The sequence below is a fragment of the Entelurus aequoreus genome, linkage group LG01 (assembly GCF_033978785.1).
Source record: "Entelurus aequoreus isolate RoL-2023_Sb linkage group LG01, RoL_Eaeq_v1.1, whole genome shotgun sequence".
NCBI lineage: Eukaryota > Metazoa > Chordata > Actinopteri > Syngnathiformes > Syngnathidae > Entelurus > Entelurus aequoreus.
In genome coordinates this window covers 93180405-93206846 of record NC_084731.1, presented here as the reverse complement: position 1 = coordinate 93206846, position 26442 = coordinate 93180405, and the positions used below count along the sequence as shown (strand labels likewise).

At 39.5% G+C, this 26442-nt stretch overlaps 3 protein-coding genes and 1 non-coding gene across 7 annotated transcripts in view; 1 reads left to right on the top strand and 3 right to left on the bottom strand.

Moving 5' to 3' along the window:
- Positions 1–5613, bottom strand: part of LOC133659310 (vascular endothelial growth factor C-like) — a 50980-nt gene extending 45367 nt beyond the window's left edge. The window contains exon 1 of one of the 4 annotated variants that reach the window (XM_062062059.1): positions 5474–5613. The gene's annotated coding sequence lies outside the window, so the exon portion shown is untranslated. Of the gene's footprint in view, positions 1–2882; positions 2903–4861; positions 4972–5073; positions 5155–5473 lie in introns of those variants that run through there. The other 3 variants (XM_062062072.1, XM_062062080.1, XM_062062088.1) reach the window with 3 other exon arrangements.
- The window catches only part of LOC133659337 (small integral membrane protein 11-like), a 38655-nt gene extending 30695 nt beyond the window's left edge, over positions 1–7960 (top strand). The window contains exons 3-5 of the mRNA XM_062062097.1: positions 5526–5672; positions 7474–7683; positions 7771–7960. Of these exons, the coding sequence (XP_061918081.1) occupies positions 5535–5672; positions 7474–7662 (327 nt within the window). The 5' untranslated portion in view covers positions 5526–5534 and the 3' untranslated portion in view covers positions 7663–7683; positions 7771–7960. The remainder of the gene's footprint in view (positions 1–5525; positions 5673–7473; positions 7684–7770) is intronic.
- On the bottom strand, positions 5053–5134 carry trnas-cga (transfer RNA serine (anticodon CGA)). The gene has a single exon. It is a non-coding gene; the product is annotated as a tRNA-Ser (tRNA).
- A 5852-nt stretch (positions 7961–13812) lies between the features above and the next one.
- On the bottom strand, positions 13813–23816 carry LOC133659277 (insulin receptor substrate 2-A-like). The gene is made up of 6 exons (XM_062062018.1): positions 23614–23816; positions 21582–21993; positions 19645–19891; positions 15908–16157; positions 14254–14755; positions 13813–14179 (listed from the first exon to the last, which is right to left on the bottom strand). Exons 2-6 carry the CDS (start codon positions 21968–21970, stop codon positions 13957–13959), a joined length of 1611 nt encoding a protein of 536 aa, XP_061918002.1. The 5' UTR covers positions 21971–21993; positions 23614–23816; the 3' UTR covers positions 13813–13956.
- Between the last annotated feature and the right edge of the window lie 2626 nt (positions 23817–26442).

The following is a 26442-nucleotide window of genomic DNA, read 5'->3' as shown; positions in this document are numbered from 1 at the left end:
ACCATTTAAAGAAAATAGGACATGATCCCCAGAATGCAGCACTACAGCTGTCCTCTTATAGCATGGGTGTCAAACTCTGGCCCGCCGTGTAATTTCACTTGGCCCTTGAGGCGATATCAAATTAACACTAGAGCTGGACCGCCGCGGTAACACCGCATTCACCGCTAATTCTCATACTTGCCAACCCTCCCGGGAGACTCACAAATTTCAGTGCCCCTCCCGAAAATCGTCACGTCCGCTTCTAATCCAGTCCAACGAGTGATGGCCCAGTCACATAATATGTGCGGCGCTACAAGGTGTGTGTGTGCGTGTGGGGGGTGTGTTTTGTAGCGTCCCGGAAGAGTTAGTGCTGCAAAGGGTTCTGGGTATTTGTTCTGTTGTGTTTATATTGTGTTACGGTGCGGATGTTCTCCCGAAATGTGTTTGTCATTCTTGTTGGGTGTGGATTCAAAGTGTGGCGTATATTTCTAACAGTGCTAAAGTTGTTTATACGGCCACCCTCAGTGTAACCTGTATCGCTGTTGATCAAGTGTGCGTTGCATTCACGTGTGTGTGCGTACAGAAGCCGCACGTTGTTAGAATGGATGAAAAGCGGACGTGACGACAGCTCGTAGAGGACGTTAAAAGCAGTGCCTGTAAGGCACGCCCCCAAGACTGTGGTCCGGGTGGACTACGAGAATATAATGACTGATGAACACCTTCGTTCTATAATGAAGGTTGCCTCAGCTCAAAGCCTGAGCCCTGACATTAATGAACTAGCATCTCAGAAAAGATGGCAGGTATCTGGCTTGGGGACATCAGATTAGATCAGTGTGTTGCAAACTGAGCAGTTTAAAGTCCTGAATGGTTGGTTTATTCATTTTTATTTTATTTTCAAATTTATTAGCCTGTGGAAAAAGTTAATGTTGATATTTACCTCAGAAGGCTGCAAATAGAAAAGAGGCATTCAATTTTTATTTAAAATGTATTTGATATGCCATTGATATTTTTTAATTATTATTTGAAACTGGATTTTGCATGGCACTATAAAGTTATATAAGCCTTGATTGTTCAATATTCAATGCAAAACTTGTTTGGGTCCCTATTAAAAGGTTAATTTGTTCAACCTTGGCCCGCGGCTTTGTTCACTTTTACATTTTGGCCCACTCTGTATTTGAGTTTGACACCCCTGTCTTATAGGAAGTTTCACCACTTAAATGTTAAAGCAAATCCTGCATCTTCGGTGACATTACTGGAAACTGCTATTTAGCAGTAATGAAGTTGTCTGCAACTCCAACTACCACATATAGAAGGATGGAAAATTCTGAATGTGAATCATACTTTAAGGTAAAAACGTTTTATAATCATGCTGTATGAAAATGTCATCCTAAGGAAAACTAAACCAGATTTTGTTTTTGGAAAAAATATATTAGTTTTAACTAAGGATGGATACCATACAGAATCACAGTACTATTAATGCCAGGATAACAAATGTTTCACTTTTCAAGAAATAAAATGTTCTCTTTTGCCAATATTTGAAACCCAAATTTCAAACATGTTTTATGGGCCAAAGCTTAACAATCACTTAGGCATCTTCAGAATGGATCTGACTATCATTTAAAAAGGTTTCCCTTTAGGGGACCTTTTTTTTTTGTCCCCATACCGTCAGAGGTCCCCTAAAGGTGACTGTGTAAACAGAGCGATGTCCCCATTAAGTAAGCATTGCCAGAACACACACACACACACACACACACACACACACACACACACACACACACACACACACACACACACACACACACACACACACACACACACACACACACACACACACACACACACACACACACAGCCTCCCAAGGTGAAGCAGGACGGCGGAATATATTATGGGGACGAACCAGACATGAAAAAGACGAGAGAGACGTCCAAGCTGTGAGAAAGGGGAGTGTCTGGGAACTGCTTGGCTGGGGGGAGAAAAAAAAAAACATCCGCTTTTTTTTTTTTTTTTTTTCTTCCCCCCCTTTGGCAGCCTTTTCAAGGATTAGAGATGCACATGCACGCACACGGTGGCAAGTGTCTGCATGCAGGTATGCTTCATGTGTTGAAATCTGTGCAAGACAAATTCCACATTCCAGTCATTGCTGTCTCCATCTTATCATCTGAGCTTAAGACATAGAATAAGATATTATAGATCTGTTTTTATAACATGCACGCCTTGGACAGAAAGTGGTTCAACTTTTGTCTTATTTATTTTCTTACATACCGTATTTTTCGGAGTATAAGTCGCTCCGGAGTATAAGTCGCACCGGCCGAAAATGCATAATAAAGAAGGAAAAAAACATATATAAGTCGCACTGGAGTATAAGTCGCATTTTTGAGGGAAATTTATTTGATAAAAGCCAACACCAAGAATAGACATTTGAAAGGCAATTTAAAATAAATAAAGAATAGTGAACAACAGGCTGAATAAGTGTACGTTATATGAGGCATAAATAACCAACTGAGAACGTGCCTGGTATGTTAAGGTAACATATTATGGTAAGAGTCAGTCAAATAACTGTAACATATAGAACATGCTATACGTTTACCAAACAATCTGTCACTCCTAATCGCTAAATCCCATGAAATCTTATACGTCTAGTCTCTTACGTGAATGAGCTAAATAATATTATTTGATATTTTACGGTAATGTGTTAATAATTTAACACATAAGTCGCTCCTGAGTATAAGTCGCACCCCCGGCCAAACTATGAAAAAAACTGCGATTTATAGTCCCAAAAATACAGTACCTGCCTCCTATTGCTCCCCTGTGTGTGTTAACATTGAAATATAACCACGAACAGCCGCTTCCTCCGTTTTCTCCATTTCAAATGGTGGCTTTTAGATCGATGACCCTTCCTCACCTCTTCCTCCCACCTGACATGACGTGGAGTTCAAGTCCTGCACAAGTCAACCACAAGTAATCAAAAGCATGCAGCCCCACTCGTGAGCATTTTCTGGCCTTGGAGCACACACACACTGCACACGTTAATATGTTTTCTATTAAGATTTGGACTATGAGCAAAATATCAACTATATGGTGTATTATTTTGTGTGCTTATGTTTTGTCTTGTTTTATTCTGATTAAATTCATGGTCAAAAAATTAAAAGCAAAATAGTTGATTGCACTTGGAATATGTTGTTGAAAAAATATGTAAATCATAACAGTAATACTGGCCCTGAATTAAGTGGTTATCTCTTTGATACCAACAGTTGTTTGTAGAAACCATTATCTTCCTCAAGTATACAGCACACTAATATGTGGGGCAACAACCCTGCCATTAATTTTGACATATTTGACAAAATATTCCAATAATTGAACCGTATTTTTCAGACTATAAGTCGCAGTTTTTTTCATAGTTTGGCCGGGGGTGCGACTTATACTCAGGAGCGACTTATGTGTGAAATTATTAACACATTACCGTAAAATATCAAATAATATTATTTAGCTCTTTCACGTAAGAGACTAGACCAGTGGTTCTTAACCTTGTTGGAGGTGCCGAACCCCACCAGTTTCATATGCGCATTCACCGAACCCTTCTTTAGTGAAAAATAAAATGGTTTTTTTTCAAATTCAAGGCAAAGTTATATGTTTTTGGTAACACTTTAGTATGGGGAACATATTGTAAGTAACAAAGACTTAATTTAGAGTTTTTTGGACACTAGGGGAACATATTCTAAGTAACAAAGACTTAATTTAGAGTTTTTGGACACTAGGGGAACATATTCCAAGTAACAAAGACTTAATTTAGAGTTTTTTGGACACTAGGGGAACATATTCTAAGTAACAAAGACTTAATTTAGAGTTTTTTGGACACTAGGGGAACATATTCTAAGTAACAAAGACTTAATTTAGAGTTTTGGACACTAGGGGAACATATTCTAAGTAACAAAGACTTAATTTAGAGTTTTTGGACACTAGGGGAACATATTCTAAGTAAAGACTTAATGTAGAGTTATTTGGTTAGGGTTAGAGGGTTAGGGTTATAATAAGGCCACGCCGAATAAGGCATTGATAAGTACTTAATGACTAGTTAAGAGCCAATATGTTACTAATTTGCATGTTAAGCAACTAATTAATGGTGAATATGTTCCCCATACTAAAGTGTTACCATGTTTTATTACTGGTGCACAAAATGAACCGTGCATGAACATCACCTTGTTTCAAAGAACAAAACCGACACAGTGCATAAACTCACAACAAATTACACACCTGCAAATCAGTCTGACTTCTGCTGTTGCCGTAGCCGTAATACGCCGATAGGGAGAAGTTTTTATTTACACGATGAGTCGGGTGTGTTTTGACCTCCGCCGAACCCCTGAGGCCAACTCACCGAACCCCTAGGGTTTGATCGAACCCAGGTTAAGAACCACTGGACTAGACGTATAAGATTTCATGGGATTTAGCGATTAGGAGTGACAGATTGTTTGGTAAACGTATAGCATGTTCTATATGTTATAGTTATTTGAATGGCTCTTACCATAATATGTTACGTTAACATACCAGGCACGTTCTCGGTTGGTTATTTATGCCTCATATAACATACACTTATTCAGCCTGTTGTTCACTATTCTTTATTTATCTTAAATTGCCTTTTAAATGTCTATTCTTGGTGTTGGGTTTTATCAAATAAATTTCCCCCAAAAATGCGACTTATATATGTTTTTTCCTTCTTTATTATGCATTTTTGGCCGGTGCGACTTATACTCCGAAAAATACGGTATTTTACTCATATATTCAATTACAATGAGTAATGTCCTTGTTTTTTATGCAGTGGACAACGGTATTTAGTGCCTGGTGTAGGGTTGATTATATGTAACTGTGTAAGTCATAACATCATACCATTCATATTTGACTCAACAGGCCGCCACATTCCAACACAATGGTCCTCTAGTGCCATCCGGTGACTGCAGGCTTGTATTACACCATGTTTTAAACACCATTGTATTTCTGCGTCACTAGTAAGTAAACATTTGGAAATTCAATGACGTTTAAAAACATATTTTTCTATCAGTTTTAAAAAGAAAAAGATACGTCACGAACAGGATTCGAACCTGTGCGGGGAAACCCCATTGGATTTCGAGTCCAACGCCTTAACCTCTCGGCCACCGTGACTACAAATAGTTCTGGTCGTTCAGTGGCATCTTGTGGGGAGAAATACGGGCATGATTACGTGACGTCGTCAATAAGACAGGGAAATATTACCTCTAGTTTTATGGACACTCGGTTACTTACTATATTGGATTCATCGGATTCAGATATACATTCGCCGCCATTTTGGACAGTCAATAACTGCGCGTTCTTGTAGACAAAATGTGTGTTCGGAATTTACAATAGTGACGACCAAAAATAAATTGCAGTCCAAGATAATTGTAGTTAACTTATTGGTCTTTGGATGGTAGTGTTCCTCTGGTTGTTAACAATTTATTTCAACAAAAAAAAAATTCAACTCACCATTTAACAGATGTAATAATCGGTGCAAATAATAAACTCGCTTTCGTCCCAGGTACCCGGAATGCAGCACGACTGTGTTCCCTTTTATGATTGGCTACGCAACTGTAAGCCCCGCCCTCTTGATGGGACGTTGTCCTCCAAGTGCAGTCCACCGTCGGCGAAGTTGAACACTTCACAAGCGACAATGATCAACTGGAAGGTAATTAAATACAACATTTAGTTAGTCAACGTAAATGTTTATCATCAACTTAAATGTTACGGGTTTATTTCTTACAAACCGTTAACCTTGTTGTTAAACCGTGTGTTAGCGTTATGCTAATGCTATTTTGCTAAGTTTATGTATCAAGCCGTCGTAGTCTTAAGGTATTCGTTTATGGCTTTGTGTATTATTCGTTCAAATGTGCGTATAAGGTATAAATATATATATAAAATATATATCTCGACTATTTAATACAGCAGAAATTATTCGTTCAATTATTATTCGTTCAAATGTGCGTATAATGTATAAATATATATATCTCGAGTATTTAATACAGCAGAAATTATTCGTTTAGTTATTATTCGTTCAAATGTGCGAATAATGTATAAATATATATATAAAATATATATCTCGAGTATTTAATACAGCAGAAAACACTGCATGTAGGATTGTGTCACAATGGATCGATCCAAGACTTGATAGTATCGATGCCAAACTTAGGGAATAATTGTTCACCAATAGTCCCAACAACGTGCCTTTTTATTCTGTTCAGAAATACGATACATTAAATAACAGCAACATTCCTGAATTATTCAGTGATCTTGAAACATTTCAAGTTAAAGGCTTGATATCAGTCAATACTGATGTCAGTATCGTCCAGCCCTAGACTGTGCAGCTGCCTTGCTTTCTCACACAAGTCCACGCCTCCTTTTGACACTAGGACACATTTAGCTTCTCCCCCTGACTTCCCAGGATCCTCCTGGGTTTGTGAAAAAGGTGGAACTACACCCACTCCACCACAGGCCACACTCTACTCTCGCCGCTTGGGAAATATCACTTCATTTCTGTATGATGAGGCGTCATGGAGCGTTTCGACACATTGCAAAACTGTATTGATACTGTGTCACTAAATACTGCCATCTGCTGGACATTAAAAATCCCTACAGGCAACCTATGGACTGACTCAACTGACACTGATTTTATGACCTAGTATATACAATAATATAAACCAAGTCATTGTATTTCATTTAGGATTATTTCATATCTTCATTTAAATAAAAATATATTTGTATCTTTTTTAGAGACAGTCAATAATGTGAACATGTATCATAACATGGAAATCTAAGAGAACGTGTTGTGAATGAGGATGCTTGTGGACTGGGAATGTTTATTTTAATTTTTTTTTTACACATTTTTATTCCAAAAACAGTTTTTCCAACGTATTAAATTTTAGACGATTTCTCTTAGTTATTATTTCTCCGGCTGACAGCATTGATGAGGTGGATTTGTTAATGTACGACAATTCTGTCGTACAAATGCGACATTTAACCTGCAGAAAATATGGATAGTAAACTAAGAATCATTTTGAAGAGATTTTGAATTCTAATAGATCAAGTGGAAATTTTGAGAGAATAGGATGAAACAAGGAAATGAACACAAATACCTTTTTTTCCAGTATATGATCAAAATATTCCCACACGGCGGAAATCGTTCTTTTTGCCTGAGGCTGCTCCATGATCGACAACGATAAATTACAAATGACCAACGACAGAAGTGCGACGATTCTGTTGGCAGCAGCATCTCGTTGACAGATGCGCTTCCTTATAACCACAGTTTGGCGCGCAGGCGTCAGTGCGACACAGTTCACGTATCGGTCACGTGACCGAATCAGCTCATGATCGGTCACGTGACTTTCTAAAAGCGGTACGCGCACCGACACAGGGTTTTGCTCTATGAGCTCGACGCATGCGCCGATGCATCGGTGTTGCCGGAGCCATCACTACTGTATGTTTGTTGCCAGGTTTTGGACAACGTACCCATACTGTTGTACATCTTGGCGCTGAAAACCCTCATCCTGTGCTTGGGCTTCGCCGGGGTGAAGATCTACCAAAGCAAAAAGGCCGACGCGGCCTTAAAGCTGCAGCAGGCGGAGAGGAAGAAGCTCGCCCAGCGGACTCAGGAGCTGGTCGACAACTTGAAGGAGGACTGAGACAAGCGAGGGAAACTTTTGGTACTGAAGCAGACGTGGTTTTTCATGCATTAACTTCATCTTTTTGGCAGGTCCTATTCTCACCCTCACTCTCCTTTCACATTCCAGGGGAAAAAGATGAAACGACACAAGCACCACTTTGCTCAGATGTGAGACTGCACCATGAAATCCTCTTCACCATGTCAGTTTGATACATTTATCGACATACTGTATTGCATCCTGCTTGAAGTCACACTATGTATTTATTGAATTTTGAAGCATTTTTTGTAGTTAAATTAAATGTTGGTATTGCACTATGCTCAATTTTTGTATTTATTATTAATTTGGGTGGATAATTATACCCCAGTTATTGATAGAGTACAGTATTGTGAATTATATTTATATAGTGCTTTTTTTCTCTAGTGACTCAAAGCGCTTTACATAGTGAAACCCAATATCTAAGTTACATTTAAACCAGTGTGGGTGGCACTGGGAGCAGGTGGGTAAAGTGTCTTGCCCAAGGACACAGTGGCAGTGACTAGGATGGCGGAAGCGGGGATCGAACCTGGAACCCTCAAGTTGCTGGCACGGCCACTCTACCAACCGAGCTATACCACCCCATATTACATTATTATTATTATTATTATTACATATTACATTACACACCTGCCAGCCTTGAAGATATTTTGTTATTATTCCGGAGCAGCTTTAAAAACTTGGTATATTCTATAAGCGAAGGCTATAAAAAAAAATTCTTAGTACCGTATTTTTCGGAGTATAAGTCGCACCGGCCAAAAATGCACAATAAAGAAGGAAAAAAACATAAGTCGCATTTTTTGGGGAAATTTATTTGATAAAAGCCAACACCAAGAATAGACATTTGAAAGGCAATTTAAAATAAATAAAGAATAGTGAACAACAGGCTGAATAAGTGTACGTTATATGAGGCATAAATAACCAACTGAGAACGTGCCTGGTATGTTAACGTAACATATTATGGTAAGAGTCATTCAAATAACTATAACATATAGAACATTGTTAACAGAGTTAAACGAACGGTACCCAAGAACCTAAACTAACACTGAATGAGGAGCAGACAAATACGCAGCAGGCGGCAGGTAATGTGAAAAGGGAAGAACAAAATTTATTAGCACCTGTGCAGCACATATACAATCAGGGCATGTCACGTGACCAGCAAGTGGCCAATCAGTCATTGAGAGCACAAGAGACAATACGTCAACACTCCCACTAGCTCTCATACTGTTAACATCATCGTAAAAATAAAAACATTTGAAACAAAATCAAAAATCACATGTCATAAATCACATGAATTATTCTCCAAACATAAAGCTTGAGAATTTCGACAATTTGCATTTGGTTGCAGGCTTTGTCATTACATCTGCTACCATTTGATCTGTGGGAAGATATTGTAGACATATTTTACCATCATTCACAGCTGATCTGACAAAATGATATTTTATGTCGACATGTTTGCATCGCTGTCTGTTTACAGGATTCTTGGCTAATGCAATTGCACCCTGGTTATCCTCATAAACCTTTGGTGTAGCAGACTGACTCCCATCAATGCCATTTAAAAGTTGGACTAAATACATACATTCTTGTGTAGTTGCAGCTAAGGCCATATATTCTGCCTCACATGTTGACAGTGCAACTGTTGGTTGCTTTTTGGTCTTCCATGAAACCAAAGGACCATTTTCACACAAGCTTATACAATATCCAGTTGTACTCCTTCTATCAGTGGCGTCAGTCGCCCAATCGGCATCACTGTAAGCATGTAGACTCAAACCATTTTCACAATATTTGTAACACAAAACTTTGTCTGTTGTACCTTTTAGATATCTCAGCACATGTTTCACAGTAACCCACTGTTCCTCTGTTGGATTACTAAAGTATTGTGACAATTTGCTTACTACAAAGCTTAAATCTGGTCTTGTACATGTACTCAGGTAGATCAAACTTCCTACTACTTCTCTGTACAATTTTACATCTGACAAGAGCTCAGAATGGCTGTAATTTAGCTTTGGTTCACAAGGTGTCGCTCTAGGTTTGCAATTCACCATGTCAAACTTTTCAAGCAATTTTACTGAATATTTTTTCTGTGACATTTTCACACATGCATCACTCTGGCTAAAATCAATACCCAGAAAATGTTTCAGATGACCTAAATCTCTCATGTGGAATCTTGCTTTAAGCATTTCTTTTACATTCATCACTGCATTTTCATCACTGGCAGCAATGATCAAGTCATCAACCCATATTATCAGAATCACTTTTTCATTGTCAGTTTCTCTGATGTAAACACAATGGTCTGTCAGGTTTTGTACAAAGTTGTTGTCAGATAAATAGTCATGTAATAACTTGTTCCAGTTCCTGCCTGACTGTTTCAAACCATATAGTGACTTCTCTAACCGATACACCTGTTTGGTACTAGAGTGCTCTTTATAACCCTCAGGTTGTTCAATATAGATTTCGCAATCTATTGGAGCATGCAGATACGCTGTTTTAACGTCCATCTGATGTAAAATCAGGTTCTCCTGAGCTGCTTTTTGCATGATAACACGGACACTGGTCAAGTTAGCTGTAGGAGAGAACGTCTCGTCATAGTCAACGCCCATTTTCTGACTATATCCCTTAGCTACGTATCTTGCTTTATATTTGTCAGAACCATCAATGTTATTCTTAATTGCATAGACCCATCTACCCCCCACTACGTCTTTACCCACAGGTAAGTTGGTCAGGGTAAATGTGTTATTCTCTCTGAGTGACTGCATTTCGTCATTCATTGCATTAACCCACTTTTCTGAATTAGTTGAGTTTACAGCTTCCCTGAAGGTCAGGGGTACATCACACATGACTCTATAACAATAGTCCATGCTAAAATGTGTCTGGTCATCACTATCCACTTCACATGTATAATCTTTTAAATATTCTGGTGGTCTCCTATCTCTGGTAGGATAACGTGTAGTGTCCTGTGCTGGACTGCCCTCAGGTTTTGTCACTGGACTCTGAACATGGGGACTTCTCTGAGCTCGACCTGGACTCCTCTGTGCATGGTCTGGACTCGCATGTCTATGCCTAGTCTCCTTTTTCACCCCAAAGTCATCATCATCGTCATAAACAGGCGTTGTGTCAGTCTGAGTCTGCTGCTCAGTAATCTTCCTGCATGAAAATTTCACAAGTCTGTGCTTTTTCACTCTATGAGTGCCAGGATAATAGACTATGTAGGCCGGGCTATTTTTGTCATATCCTACAAAAATACCCTCTTCACACCTTGACTCTAGCTTTGTCTTGTCCTGTTTATATGCATAACATGTTGACCCAAACTTTTGCATTCTAGATATATTTGGTCTTTTTCCAGTCAACAGTTGGTAAGGAGTCTTTTTAGTGCGTCTGTTAAAACACCTATTTCTAATGACAGCAGCTGTCTGCACTGCATATGTCCACAAACACTTAGGTAACTCGCTCTCTATGAGCATACACCTAGCCATGTCAAATAAGGTTCGCCAACTGCGTTCAGCAGTACCGTTTTGATGCGGCGAGTACGGTGCCGACGTCTCATGTCGGATTCTATTAGTACGAAGCAGTGTTTGGTAATTCTTACCAGTGAATTCCGTACCCATATCAGACCTAATACATCTGACCTTCCCATAAGGGGCTACGTCTGCTAAGAACTTTTCAGTTGCTTGGACTGTGTCACTCTTATTTTTAAGAAAATAAGTAAACATTGCACTGGAATAATCATCCGTAAAACATAATGCATATTTATGCCCATCCTTAGACTCTGTGGCTATTGGTCCTGCTAAATCAGTGTGTACCAAATCTAGAGGAGCTTTGGCCCTCATATCAGGCTTCCTGTTTCTAGTTTGGACAAACTTGCCTTGTGTACAGACATCACATTGTAATGTTGACTTGTCTACTTTACCTTTAATAGTCATACCAGAAACAACATTTTGTAATTGTTCTACATCTGCATAATTACAGTGACCTAGGATCTCATGCCATGTCTGTAAATCATTACATCCCATACACTGGTCATCACATTCATTTTTCTCCACTGTGTGTAAATAGTACAATCTATTGTGTTCATGGATATAGAATTGTGTACCGTTTCTGTGTTGTAGGACGTCTTCACCCTCCTTGAAGATGACGGTTGCTCCGCTGGCAGTAGCTGCTTTCACAGAAAAGATGTCCTGCGGGTATGAAGGCACAAATAGTGCATCTTTCAGCACTGTGCGTCGGTGGCGTCCTGCGCTGTCCACCAAATACACCTCTGCATCTCCTCTGCGCTCGGCGACCCCTTTGCTCCTGGTTCCATCGGCCAGCTCCACACAGTGAGTTTCTGCCTGGAACCCGTCGTCAAAGGATTTGAACCTTGACACGTCGGTGATGATGTGAGAAGTGGCTCCTGTGTCCACCATCAGACCTTTTCCTCTGACACCAGATCCGCGTCGGATGTCTCTGCGTCCACTTTGGATGTCTCCGCGTCGGATGTCTCTGCGTCCACTTTGGATGTCTCTGCGTCGGATGTCTCCGCGTCCACTTTGGATGTCTCTGCGTCGGATGTCTCCGCGTCCACTTTGGATGTCTCTGCGTCGGATGTCTCCGGCAACGAACGCGTAGTCATTGTCCTCCACTGCCTCGGAGACCCCTCGGGCGTTGTCTCGCCTCTGTCTCCGTCTGCAGGTTGCGTCACGGTGTGTGTTGCTCCTACAGTGGCTGCACCACTGTGTTTGTTCACATGAGGTGGATTTGTGACCTCGTTGGCCACACCTGAAGCAAACAATATTGTCCACACTCCCCGTCCAGCGAGTCCCACTAGCACTGGCCGTAGCAGGTTTGCCCCTCGGCTGAACTCGGGCCTTCATGACGTTGTCCTCTGATGCAGTCGTGCCGCGTAGTTTCTCTGCGTAGTATCCCCTCAGGATTTTCAACGCCTCGCGCCCATTGTCTGCTGCCTCCCTCATTACAAGGGACAGACTCTTATCGTCGAGGAATTGTATGAGCTCCGCGTAGGCTTCACCATTCTTTTCTGCATCTGCAGCGCGGACAGCAGCCGTTGCTCCTTCTGCTGGCGGTGTCAAGATTGTGTCTCTTAGTTTCTGTAGGCGAAGGTGGCCTAAAAATTTGGTCTCCCATAATTCATAGTTCTTTTCGTCTCCGTCAAAGACGAGTCGATACCATCGACCACCACCAGTACCTCCATCTCTACAAGCCATGGTGCTATTAGTAGTAGCCTACTACTAAAACTAAGACACGCCGTTTTATCTCGGTGGCTCACCGGTAAAATAAATATCCTCTTGGGTAAACTCGACCTGGGCCCATAACCTGTTGAGAGTTAAACGAACGGTACCCAAGAACCTAAACTAACACTGAATGAGGAGCAAACAAATACGCAGCAGGCGGCAGGTAATGTGAAAAGGGAAGAACAAAATTTATTAGCACCTGTGCAGCACATATACAATCAGGGCATGTCACGTGACCAGCAAGTGGCCAATCAGTCATTGAGAGCACAAGAGACAATACGTCAACAAACATGCTATACGTTTACCAAATAATCTGTCACTCCTAATCGCTAAATCCCATGAAATCTTCTTCCTCGGTGTTGCTTCTAAACAACTCTGCCAACTCCAAAAGGTATGCGCCGCTTCCTCTTGCCGTTTTCTGCTGCATATTTCACTACGTCCAGCTTGTAATCTGCAGTGTATGATTTCCTTTTCGGTGCCGTTTTTGTTCAGCCCTTCTCAGTTTTTATAAGTTACCGCCAATGTTGAAATGATCCATTTTTATAGCTATGGACGTAGTAGCAGGTAGCATCCCATGACCCACAATGCACTTCTGCCATGACCCGCCCCCGCCAAATTTTTATTGGTTGACGTGTGTGTGACGATTGCTGACATTCGCCTAGTCTCTTACGGGAATGAGATAAATAATATTAGATCTTTTACTGCAATGTGTTAATTTCACACACAAATCGCTCCGGAGTATAAAGGCAATGAAAAAAACTGCGATTTATAATCCGAAAAATACGGTAATTATACCACCTGCAATCCTACACTGCTGTTAATATCTGCATGTATTGTATGTTTTCAGTTCCTGGTGAAGATATTGTCGGGGTTTTTCTTCACTTTATGGAGAGAAAGGCAGATAAACCTGCTTTGAAGTGTTTTATTCGTCTATACAGTGAAATAGTCTTCAATCACCAATCCAAATGTGGCTGTTTAGCATAAAGTGTGTACCATTTACCTTTAAGTGTCCTGCTTGGTTGGACTGAGTTGACAAAAATCACCTTCAGAGTCAGTGGTCAGTTCGCAGACAGGACAGCAGACATGAGAGTCGAGATCTTCTACCAGCGAGTTGTTGTGTTTGGAGAGGACGAGAGCGGCTTTTGGCAGAGAGTGGACACGTCTGGGCTGGTGTTGGAGTCTGTCTGGAGTCTGGAGGAGAACAAGTGGACACAAAAGGTGGTGGCAGGTGTCCAGTCTGGGATGAAGTGTCAGGAGTGTACATAAGATGGCACCTGTGGGGAAAGGGGAGTGAAAAGAGGTGGAATAGCTGAACAAATGAATGTCGAGGTAATATCGAGTTAGGTACTTGTTTGACGTCTGAGGGGAAATAGAAGCTGGCCGGTCTTTTTGCGGGCTCGCCATGGCAACGTAATCATCCCGAGGCACAGCAGAAGTACTGCGGCTGGCCTGCGGCGACATCATCATGTATCCTCTACCCTCTTCCTCACCCGCTGCTGCAAAAGTCACCCTACAGTCTTCCACGCCAAGCTGCCGCATCATGTCCATGTAGCCGTCACGCTCAGGCACGGCGTCGCCGTGTTGGCGGAGGGGAGACGGGGGTTCTGTGGTGTTGGGTTTGCAGAGCTCTGAGTCGCTCTGCGCGTGGACATCAAGGAGCGTGTGCGTGGCGGCAGAACCGGACGGTCTCCCTGGCGACGACTTGTCTCTATACTTGGGTCTGCAGCGTTTCGTGAACAGGAGCTGACCGTGGTTTGAGACGGGGGATCGGTTAAAATCCGGAAGAACCCGCAGCTCTCGGACCGCGTCCCGGACCACTTCGTGAATGTGCTGAGCCATGGCGGGGTTTCCTGTCAAAGCAAATGAGTGATGAGGCAAACCAAACCTCGCCATCACCCGTGTTGTCCATATTTACCGTATTTTTCGGAGTATAAGTCGCACCGGCCGAAAATGCATAATAAAGAAGGAAAAAAACATAAGTCTCACTGGAGTATAAGTCGCATTTTTGGGGGAAATTTATTTGATAAAAGCCAACACCAAGAATAGACATTTGAAAGGCAATTTAAAATAAATAAAGAATAGTAAACAACAGGCTGAATAAGTGTACATTATATGAGGCATAAATAACCAACTGAGAACGTGCCTGGTATGTTAACGTAACATATTATGGTAAGAGTCATTCAAATAACTATAACATATAGAACATGCTATACGTTTACCAAACAATCTGTCACTCCTAATCGCTAAATCCCATGAAATCTTATACGTTTGATTGATTGATTGAAACTTTTATTAGTAGATTGCACAGTTCAGTACATATTCCGTACAATTGACCAAAGTCTTGTTCCAATAACCGAATACGTTTTTCAACTTGTTTAAGTCGGGGATAACGTAAATCAATTCATGGTCTAGTCTCTTACGTGAATGAGCTAAATAATATTATTTGATATTTTACGGTAACGTGTTAATAATTTCCCACATAAGTCGCTCCTGAGTATAAGTCGCACCCCCGGCCAAACTAGACTTAGACTTCCTTTTTATTGTCATTCAAATTTGAACTTTACAGCACAGATAAGAACGAAATTTTGTTACATAATCTCATGGTAGTGCAGGATAAAAAAGCAATAAGGTGCATATATAAATAAATAAATATATATAAAATAAATAAATATATATAAATAAATAGATTACTGTACAGATAAATATATTGTACTTTTTCACATGCATCCACGTTTATGGATGTATGTTATATTGTCTTTTTTATTCCAGTGAGTTAATCCATTTTGGGGGGAGTTGAGGGGATAATTTAATTATGATGCGTTCAAGTCTTACGGCCTGAGGGAAGAAGCTGTTACAGAACCTGGAGGTTCTGCTTCGGAGGCTGCGGAACCTCTTTGAAACTATGAAAAAAACTATGAAACTATGAAAAAAACCTGCGACTTAACAGTCCGAAAAATACGGTATTTGAAAAAAATGAGTGTGCTACAGGAACCAACGATCACCTTGGTCTCTAGCTTCCAACCAGATCTCTCCGGGACCTATCGGCACCGAACGGCCGAGCTCGAAAAAAAAGGAGCCGTCCAAGTGGCCGAAGCGACGGACGCTGAGCAAAGGTATTGTGATGGAGGGCAACTCGCAACACGCTCCCACTCGGACCAAGATGAGGGAGGTCGCGGTCAGACAGAGGCGGAGCTCCCCTGCCAGGGACTTGGAGCGACCCAGACCCTGTGGCTTCACCGAGACGGGCCAAACCTTGGAACAAAAAGAGCACATTTTTAATAGAGGTGGGAATCTTTCGGCACCTTACGATTTTTATTCTTAGAGTGACCATTCTATTCACGAACACAATTATTGCAATATATCTTTTGGTATCTAAATAATAAAGCCTCGTCAAAACACGTTACAGGTTACAAAAGCTCATTTTGGCTGCTGATGTATGATTTATACACGCAGTGTGGGCCTAAAAAACACCTTTATAAAAATGTTTTTACATTTAATTTACAAAAATTGCAGACTGTTAGTCTAATAACAAAATAGAACAACTCCAACCCAATCTAAGCTTTACAAAACTTCAGATAGAAATTTACAAAGCGATTACCGTATTTTTCGGAGTATAAGTTGCACCGGCCGAAAATGCATAATAAAGAAGGAAAAAAATATAAATCGCACTGGAGTATATGTCGCATTTTTTGGGGAAATTTATTTGATAAAAGCCAACACCAAGAATAGACATTTGAAAGACAGTTTAAAATAAATAAAGAATAGTGAACAACAGGCTGAATAAGTGTACGTTATATGAGGCATAAATAACCAACTGAGAACGTGCCTGGTATGTTAACGTAACATATTATGGTAAGAGTCATTCAAATAACTATAACATATAGAACATGCTATACGTTTACCAAACAATCTGTCACTCCTAATCGCTAAATCCCATGGAATCTTATACGTCTAGTCTCTTACGTGAATGAGCTAAATAATATTTGATATTTGATGATAATGTGTTAATAATTTCACACATATAAGTCACTCCTGAGTACAAGTCGCACCCCCGGTCAAACTATGAAAAAAAACTGCGACTTATAGTCCGAAAAATACGATAAGAAAAACCTACAAATACAATACTTAAATACCAAAAAGTAAAACCAAAATTTAATAAAAGCAACTGTCAATAATGGTCAATAACTGTTTATCATTTAATACAAAATGTGATTTTTAAAAAACCCAACTTTTTGAATTAATTCTCAAATTATGAATCAGAATAAATAAAACATGTGATTTGAATGAATCTACTTTTTAAAACTATTTCTATCACTACATTCACGATTCAAGTTAACCAACATTTATCACCAGAGTACCTGCGGGGTCCTAACAAGTCTAAAATCCAATAATTAGAATTTAAGGCCCTAAAATGTTAAATGTCTTGTTCAAAACAAATGCATAGACTTCAGTCTCGCTTCAATGTTTTGATTATCGAGGTCGCTATTCATAACCACAAAACGGAACTAAAATACCTGCACAGTCTAGTCAGCATGTATTTGTGTAAGATTGGTGGGGCTGCAATGATTAGTTCCATTAGAAAAATGCTTTGATTTATATTATGCTGCTTCGATTAATCGTTAAATGGGTAACTAATAAAAATGTATCAAATGGCAATTTTTGTTTCATCTGACATCACGTGGACAAAGATAAGACCTTCTGGAGGAATGTTCTGTGGTCAGATGAAACAAAAATAGAGCTGTTTGGCCACAATACCCAGCATAATGTTTGGAGGAAAAAAGGTGAGGCCTTTAATCCTAGGAACACCATTCCTACCATCAAGCATGGTGGTGGTAGTATTATGCTCTGGGCCTGTTTTGCTGCCAATGGAACTGGTGCTTTACAGAGAGTAAATGGGACAATGAAAAAGGAGGATTACCTCCAAATTCTTCAAGACAACCCAGAGGTTGGGTCTTGGGCGCAGTTGGGTGTTCCAACAGGACAATGACCCCAAACACACGTCAAAAAGGGTAAAGGAATGGCTAAATCAGGCTAGAATGAAGGTTTTAGAATGGCCCAAAGTCCTGACTTAAACGTGTGGACAATGCTGAAGAAACAAGTACATGTCAGAAAACCAACAAATTTAGCTGAACTGCACCAATTTTGTCAGGAGGAGTGGTCAAAAATTCAACCAGAAGCTTGTGGATGGCTACCAAAAGCGCCTTATTGCAGTGCAACTTGCCAAGGGACATGTAACCAAATATTAACATTGCTGTATGTATACTTTTGACCCAGCAGATTTGCTCACAATTTTAGTAGACCCATAATAAATTCATAAAAGAACCAAACTTCATGAATGTTTTTTGTGACCAACAAGTATGTGCTCCAATCACTCTATCACAAACAAAATAAGAGTTGTAGAAATGATTGGAAACTCCAGACAGCCATGACATTATCTTATTCACAAGTGTAAGTAAACTTTTGACCACGACTGTACATATATCGCGATATAGATTATAGACCATATCACAGGATTAATCAAGCAGGTGCAGTGTTTCCCATAAACTGCCAAGATACCTGTGGCGGTGGGGGCGTGGCTATGGGCGTGGTCACCATGACATCATCGAGTAATTTGCATAATTTACTACAATTATATGATGTTCTCTAAAAAGGCTCAAAAAATGTATACTTACTAATTAATAATAACAGTTTTGTTTTAAATGTCCATCCATCCATTTTACAATATAATTACAACACTTTATGTACATATTTATATACAGATTTGAACAATAAGTTATTCACTGAAATATATTTATTAATTGTGGTTCTTACAAAAAATATATCTTATAAAATATAAAAGCTAAAATGCCTCATAAAGCTCTGCCCCTTTAATTAGTGCATACTAAATAATGTAACTTTAGCCTACTACTACAACCATATTATTTACCAGCAACATAAAGTGAAACAGAGGCAGAGGTGTCCTGCCACAGTCAGTAACAAATAAACAGAAAACAGTAGTGGTGGTAGATAGACACAAAGCTTCATCAAACATCTGATCCACTGAACAAAGAGCTCCAAAAATCTTGAACATTACACTGCCATCAGTTTTACTCCCTACACTTAACCATGTGTTTCCTACTGCCTGCAGACTTTGCACCCTTTGTTATATACACATGTTGTGTTTCTAATATAAATACATTTAATAAAGTCAAATACAAATAAGGCAACAAGAGAAGTATCCTACACTTCTCTTTTGTAAAGTAAATCTGAACAGCCGATATGGGCATCTACATCAACTATATGATTTGCCTGAGAAGCTGGAGAGGACAAAAAAAACAAAACAAAAAAACATTTATTTATTTTTTTTTATTTTTTTATTTGTGGCGGACGTAATTATTTCGTGGCGGGCCGCCACAAATAAATGAATGTGTGGGAAACACTGAGGTGTGTCCAAACCTTTTCTAATTATTATATTTTGAAAAATAAAAAAGGGATGCGGTGGCCATATTCTTACATTTGTTAACAGGCTAAAAAACAATCTTTGGTTTTCCGCAGACATTTTGAAGCATATTACTGTACTAATTAAAAGTGAGCTACTACTGTACTAATTGAAGCTAAACTTGGCAGATTTAAAAAATATATATATTTAAATTCCTAACATATCTAAGTTGAATTGGCTTACAAATGTCAAAGTCGCCCTCGTCCCGTATACTTCAGTGTACGGCGTTCGGTGGAAAAAGTGCGACGATCGTCATCAAACCTCTTTAAAGAAGGCAGCAGGCGGCAGCGTGCAATAGCCGTCGTCCTCATCATCATCACACACTCGCTCTTCATCCTCGCGCTCCTCCGTCATCACCTTCTTGATGGACTGATACCAGCCTTCTTGGTCCTGCTGGTCTTCCGCCACCAGCAGCATGGTCTGGTCCTGCGCATATAGCGCCACTGTCAGGCCTTTCCTGGAACTACCCAGGCAGCCCACACCAATGCAGCACCTCAGGTAAATCACCCTAGGAAAGACCAAAGCCACCAAATGGTAGTTTAAAGCGCTTTAGAGAGACAAATTCATGAGTAATACAATTACATTTTCCCAAAAGATGAAATCACTGAAAACATGTTTTCTAATCTAGTTTCTTCAAAATAGCCACCCTTTGCTTTGATTACTGCTTTGCACACTCTTGGCATTCTCTCAATGAGCTTCAAGCACACCTGTGAAGGGAAAACCGTTTCAGGTGACTACCTCTTGAAATAGCCACCCTGCTTTGCACACTCTTGGCATTCTCTCGATGAGCTTCAAGAGTCACGTGAAATGGTTTTCACTTCACAGGTGTGCTTGAAGCTCATGGAGAGAATACCAAGAGTGTGCAAAGCAGTAATCAGAGCAAAGGGTGGCTATTTTGAAGAAACTAGAATATGAAACATCCATCCATCCATTTTCTATCGCTTATCCCATGTTTTCAGTTATTTCACCTTTCACCAAAAAAAAGGTGAAATAACTGAAAACATGTTTTATATTCTAGTTAATTCAAAATAGCCACCCTGCTTTGCACACTCTTGGCATTTACTCGATGAGCTTCAAGAGTCACCTGAAATGGTTTTCACTTCACAAGTGTGCCTGAAGCTGATCGAGAGAATGCCAAGAGTGTGCAAAGCAGTACTCAGAGCAAAGGGTGGCTATTTTGAAGAAACTAGAATACATCCATCCATCCATTTTCTACCGCTTATCCCATGTTTTCAGTTATTTCACCTTTCACCAAAAAAAAGGTGAAATAACTGAAAACATGTTTTATATTCTAGTTTATTCAAAATAGCCACCCTGCTTTGCACACTCTTGGCATTCTCTCGATGAGCTTCAAGAGGTAGTCACCTGAAATGGTTTTCACTTCGCAGATGTGCTTGAAGCTCATTGAGAGAATGCCAAGAGTGTGCAAAGCCGTAATCAGAGCAAAGGGTGGCTATTTTGAAGAAACTAGAATATAAAACATCCATTCATTTTCTACTGCTTATACCATGTTTTCAGTTATTTCACCTTTCACCAAAAAAAGGTGAACTAACTGAAAACATGTTTTATATTCTGGTTTATTCAAAATAGCCACCCTGCTTTGCACACTCTTGGCATTCTCTTGATGAGCTTCAAGAGTCACCTGAAATGGTTTTCACTTCACAGCTTCATCGAGAGAATGTCAAGAGTGTGCAAAGCAGTAATCAGAACAAAGGGTGGCTATTTTGAAGAAAGTAGAATATGAAAAACCCATCCATCCATTTTCTACCGCTTATCCCATGTTTTCAGTTATTTCACCTTTCACCAAAAAAAGGTGAAATAACTGAAAACATGTTTTGTATTCTAGTTTATTCAAAATAGCCACCCTGCTTTGCACACTCTTGGCATTCTCTCGATGAGCTTCAAGAGTCACCTGAAATGGCTTTCACTTCACAGGTGTGCTTGAAGCTCATCGAGAGAATGCCAAGATTGTGCAAAGCAGTAATCAGAGCAAAGGGTGGCTATTTTGAAGAAACTAGAATATAAAACATGTTTTCAGTTATTTCACCTTTTTTTTGGTTAAGTACATAACTCCACATGTGTTCATTCATAGTTTTGATGCCAATACAGCACCCTAGGAAAGACCAAAGCTATCAAATGTTAGTTTAAAGCGATTTAGAGAGACAAATTAATGAATAACTCAATTAAATTTTCCCAACCCTTGCTTGCTCGGCCCGAACAGCACCGCTTTTCCAAAAGACTTCTCCATTGCTGCAAACTTCTCCCGGGACTTGTACCACTCCAGTCGACTCGGTCCAGTGTGACTTCCCGCTCGGAGGACGAAATACCTTCTGCGCTTCCTCTCAAGCTTGCCCAAGTAGCCTTGTTTGACCACGTCGCTCTGCTGCCCCGAGGAGGCCACGAGGGTTCCGACTAGAGGGACGGAGGCCCGGCTGGTGCAGTAGAGTTCCCCGTATGAACCAAGGCGAGTCACACGCCCTACGTGGTCACGGTCCGGCTCTCCATCTCCTGTCTGCGTGTGATTGCCGCTGCCGGAGAGCCACGTATGCTGGGAGTTGGAAGGCTTCCTGCTGTGCTGGTCAACCATCTCTGTCCTGTCCAGAGGTAAACCTGCACCATTACAGACATAAGGTGGGTGAGTTACACTGTTGAACTTCAATTCAATTTCCTTTATTTAACCAGGTAAAGACTCATTGAGATTAAAGTCTCTTTTTCAAGAGCGACCTGACAAAGAGGGCGGCACAAACAAAGTTACAATAATAATTACAAGACAATACAACAGAACAGCATTCATACCACAACAGGTCAAAAATGTTTTAAAAACCATCCATCTATCCATTTTCTACCGCTTGTCCCTTTTGGGGTCGCTGGAGCCTATCTCAGCTGCATTCGGGCGGAAGGCGGGGTACACCCTGGACAAGTCGCCACCTCATCACAGGGCCAACACAGATAGACAACATTCACACTCACATTCACACACTAGGGCCAATTTAGTGTTGCCAATCAACCTATCCCCAGGTGCGTGTTTTTGAAAAAACGATCAAGTAATTATTACATTTAAAAAGGAACTAAACTGGTATTAATTAACCGTACACTCAAACACCACTACTGACATACACAAAGCAAACTTTGATACGAACTAATACATTTTATTCAGTTACACTGCAAAAAGTCAGTGTTCAAAAACAAGGAAAAAAAATACAAAAATGAGGGGTATTTTACTTGAGCTAAGCAAAATTATCTGCCAATAGAACAAGAAAATTTGGCTTGTCAAGACTTTCCAAAACAAGTCAAATTAGCTAACCTCAATGAACCCCAAAATACCTTAAAATAAGTATATTCTCACTAATAACAAGTGCACTTTTCTTGATAGCAAAAACAAATATGAGACCTTTTTTATCAATATGTTGAAAAATATTCTTAAATTAAGTAAATGCTAGTGCCATTATATGCGCTCGGCATTACATTTCTTGAAACCAGCAAACTTATACTAAAAACGAATTTATTGTTCTTAATAGAAAGGCAAAAAGGCAACGCTCAGGCAAATCATATTGTCTAAAAATGCATTTTCCCATCAATGACATGACATCATCGCGCCAAGTCAGTGCTCTTTCAGTCAGTGAGCAAGGAATGTATGTATGTGTATATATATATATATATATATATATATATATATATATATATATATATATATATATATATATATATATATTTACAGACAGGCCCCTGGCCAATTTTTTTTATTGTAATTTTGAAGAATTTATCTGAATGTGCATGAACTATATCTGTTCAAAATTGTTTTGAAATGCCACATGTTAAATGTTTAAATATTAACTGTCAGTTTAATTATGAGACACAATTGTGTCAAAGTCATGTTTTTTTATTTCATGCTTGAAATAAGAAATTATTACTTTGAAAAAGCAGTTTTATACTTGTGAGTGTTGATGACACAGCTTTGAAACAGTTGATATTCAAGTTTCAAGCATGTTTTACTCAATATAGGTCATAAAATCTCAGCAACAAGCTAATATCTTACTGAGATCATTTAGGACCAAAACACTTAAAACAACTAAAACACTCTAACATAAAATCTGCTTAGTGAGAAGAATTATCTTGTCCGACGGAAAATAAGCAAATATCACCCTTATTTGAGATATTTAATCCTACTTAGATTTCAGTTTTTGCAGTGTATCTAGCTAAAGTCCACGTTGCGTGCTGCGCTAAACTCACCTGACTTGAACACGTATAAACATTACATCTGTACGTATTCGGGGTTAGGTTAGTTTCATGTCCCCGTAGTCGCCGGTAGAGTTTAAATTAAGAATGTTTAAAGCTATTTTTGTGCCGCCATGTCCCAATGTCGCTCAGGTGTACCAGGACGCTAATCAGTGTGTCCTTCACGATCGCCTTGTAAAACCGACAACTTTAGTCATTTGCTTCCCATAGGACGGAGGTCAGCAACCCGCGGCTCTTTTGTGCCGCCCTAGTGGCTCCCTGGAGCATTTTTAAAAAAGGATTGAAAATGGAAAAAGATGGGGGGAACATTTTTTTGTTTGTTTTAGTATGTTTTTTGTTTGATGACAAACATGACACAAACTTTCCCAATTGTTTGGTGAACATCGTTGTGTCCTACTAATTTCAGCGGTTCTTGAACTCACCACAGTGTGGACTGTGAGTTGTGACGCAACAGTTTGTTTACATGTAAAATCTTCCACTCTTTCTTTGTCTCATTTTGTCCACCAAAAGTTTGATGCTGTGTGTGAATGCACAAAAGTGAGCTTTGTTGACTTGTTGGAGTGCTAATCAGACATATTTGGTCAGTGCATGACTGCAAGCTAATCAATGCTAAATTTAGGCTAGCTGTATGTACATATTGCATCACCATGCCTCATTTGTTGGTATATTTTAACTCACTTAATATCCTTTACTTTTATCTTCTTTGTATTTAATTTAATTTTGCATGTCTCATGACACATTATCTGTATGTAATGTTGGCTGCATTTCAGATAGTTGTTTGTGTGCCATGTTGTTCCAGACCACAGCAAACATTACCTAACTTGCAAAGATTGTAATAAATCTATTAAAAGAAGACAGCCTGCCATTTCCTTTAACTTGGACACACACATCTATACCTTTGGCCATTAAAAAGCCAGTCATTTCCAGGAGTTATCTCACCCTCTGAGTAGCCTCTGACTTACTAATGGTTTAAAATGTTGTAAAAATGTGTAGAATAAATATTACATTTCAACATTTCTGTCAACGAAGATTTGCTTCAGCCTGCGACACATAGTCATTTTGATAGTAGGCTGTTATAGCTAATACAGACACTTACATCATGTGTTGCCTTCATTATAACACTTATATACGGCTTTTAATTTTTTGCGGCTCCAGACAGATTAGTTTTTTGTATTTTTGGTCCATATGGCTCTTTCAACGTTTTGGGTTAGGGTTAGGGTTAGGGTTAGGGTTGCCATTGGAGATGGGTTTTACCCATAAAATAAATAAATTTTGTTTTTTCAAGATACTTGAATATTTTTGTGATTTTGCTTTTCATTTGTTTATCACAGGGTCGCACCTGGCTAAATGTGGGTCCTAAGCTTTATTTTATTTTATTTTATTTTACCCCCCACAATGTAAAACGATTTTCATACATTCTTAATCAAACTTGAATTTGATTTAGTGCATGTTTTGGACTAAAACAGTCTTTAATATCAATAAACTGAATTTGTGAACAATGTAGAAAACAACAATGTAACAACATCAACAAATTAATACAATTGTTCTGTGCTGAATTTACGACATACAATAAGGCAAAATAGGGTCAATAGTGCAAAATTAGTAATTACAAGAAAAACTACTATTGGCATTTATTAAAATCATTCGGCCTTTTACCCCTAAAGCCCACCCTGTGTCCTGTTTTGTTTGTAACAAACAACACAACCATATACGAATAAAAACAATGTAATAATATGAACAACACAGGAAAAATACACCTCAACTTACGAGCTTACTTGCCAGAGGTCTTAATTTAAAACACTCGTATCTCAAATCAAGGTTGCCCATGGAAATCAATTGAAATCAATTTAATTGGTGCTTGCCCAACTCCTCCAAAACCATTTTATGAAAACAATAAAATAGAGTGTACTACTAACAACTACAGTAGTTTTATGAAGTAATGTACAAAACCCAAAACCAGTGAAGTGGGCACGTTGTGTAAATGGTAAATAAAAGCAGAATACAATGATTTGCAAATCCTTTTCAACTTATATTCAATTGAATAGACTGCCAAGACAAGATAATTAATGTTCCAACTGAGAAAGTGTTTTTTTTTGTTGCAAATAATCATGAACTTATAATTTAATGGCAGCAACACGTTGCAAAAATGTTGGCACAGGGGCATTTTTACCACTGTGTTACATGGCCTTTCCTTTTAACAACACTCAGTAAACGTTTGGGAACTGAGGAGACACATTTTTTTTTAAGCTTTTCAGGTTGAATTATTTCCCATTCTTGCTTGATGTACAGCTTAAGTTGTTCAACAGTCTCTGTTGTCATATTTTACGCTTCATAGTCTATCTTTTCTGGGTGTTGTTGATAAATGGGTTTAACTTGCACATACAGATGTAGCGACAAACTGTAGTTACTGACAGTGGTTTTCCAAAGTGTTCCTGGCCCCATGTGGTGATATCCTTTACACACCGATGTCGCGGGCATTGCCGCTTACGTGCAGAGATTTCTCCAGATTCTCTGAACCTTTTGATGATATTACCGACCGTAGATGGTGAAATCCCTAAATTCCTTGCAATAGCTCGTTGACAAATTGTGTTCTTAAACTGTTGTACAATTTGCTCACACATTTGTTCACAAAGCGGTGACCCTCGCCCCATCCTTGTTTGTGAATGACTTAGCATTTCATGGAAGCTGCTTTTATACCCAATCATGGCACCCACCTGTTCCCAATTAGCCCGTTCACCTGTGGGATGTTCCAAATAAGTGTTTGATGAGCATTCCTCAACTTTATCAGTATTTATTGCCACTCGTGCCAGCTTTTTTGAAACA

Bases quoted from the DNA above. Each gene is read 5' to 3' on its own strand.
- LOC133659277 (XM_062062018.1), bottom strand. From the start codon at position 21,970: ATGGTTGACCAGCACAGCAGGAAGCCTTCCAACTCCCAGCATACGTGG. The intron at 19,892-21,581 runs GTTGGGAAAATT...GGTCTTTCCTAG, and splicing joins TTCGGGCCGAGCAAGCAAGG to GGTGATTTACCTGAGGTGCT. The intron at 14,756-15,907 runs GTGATCGTTGGT...TTGCTTTGACAG, and splicing joins GTTGGAAGCTAGAGACCAAG to GAAACCCCGCCATGGCTCAG.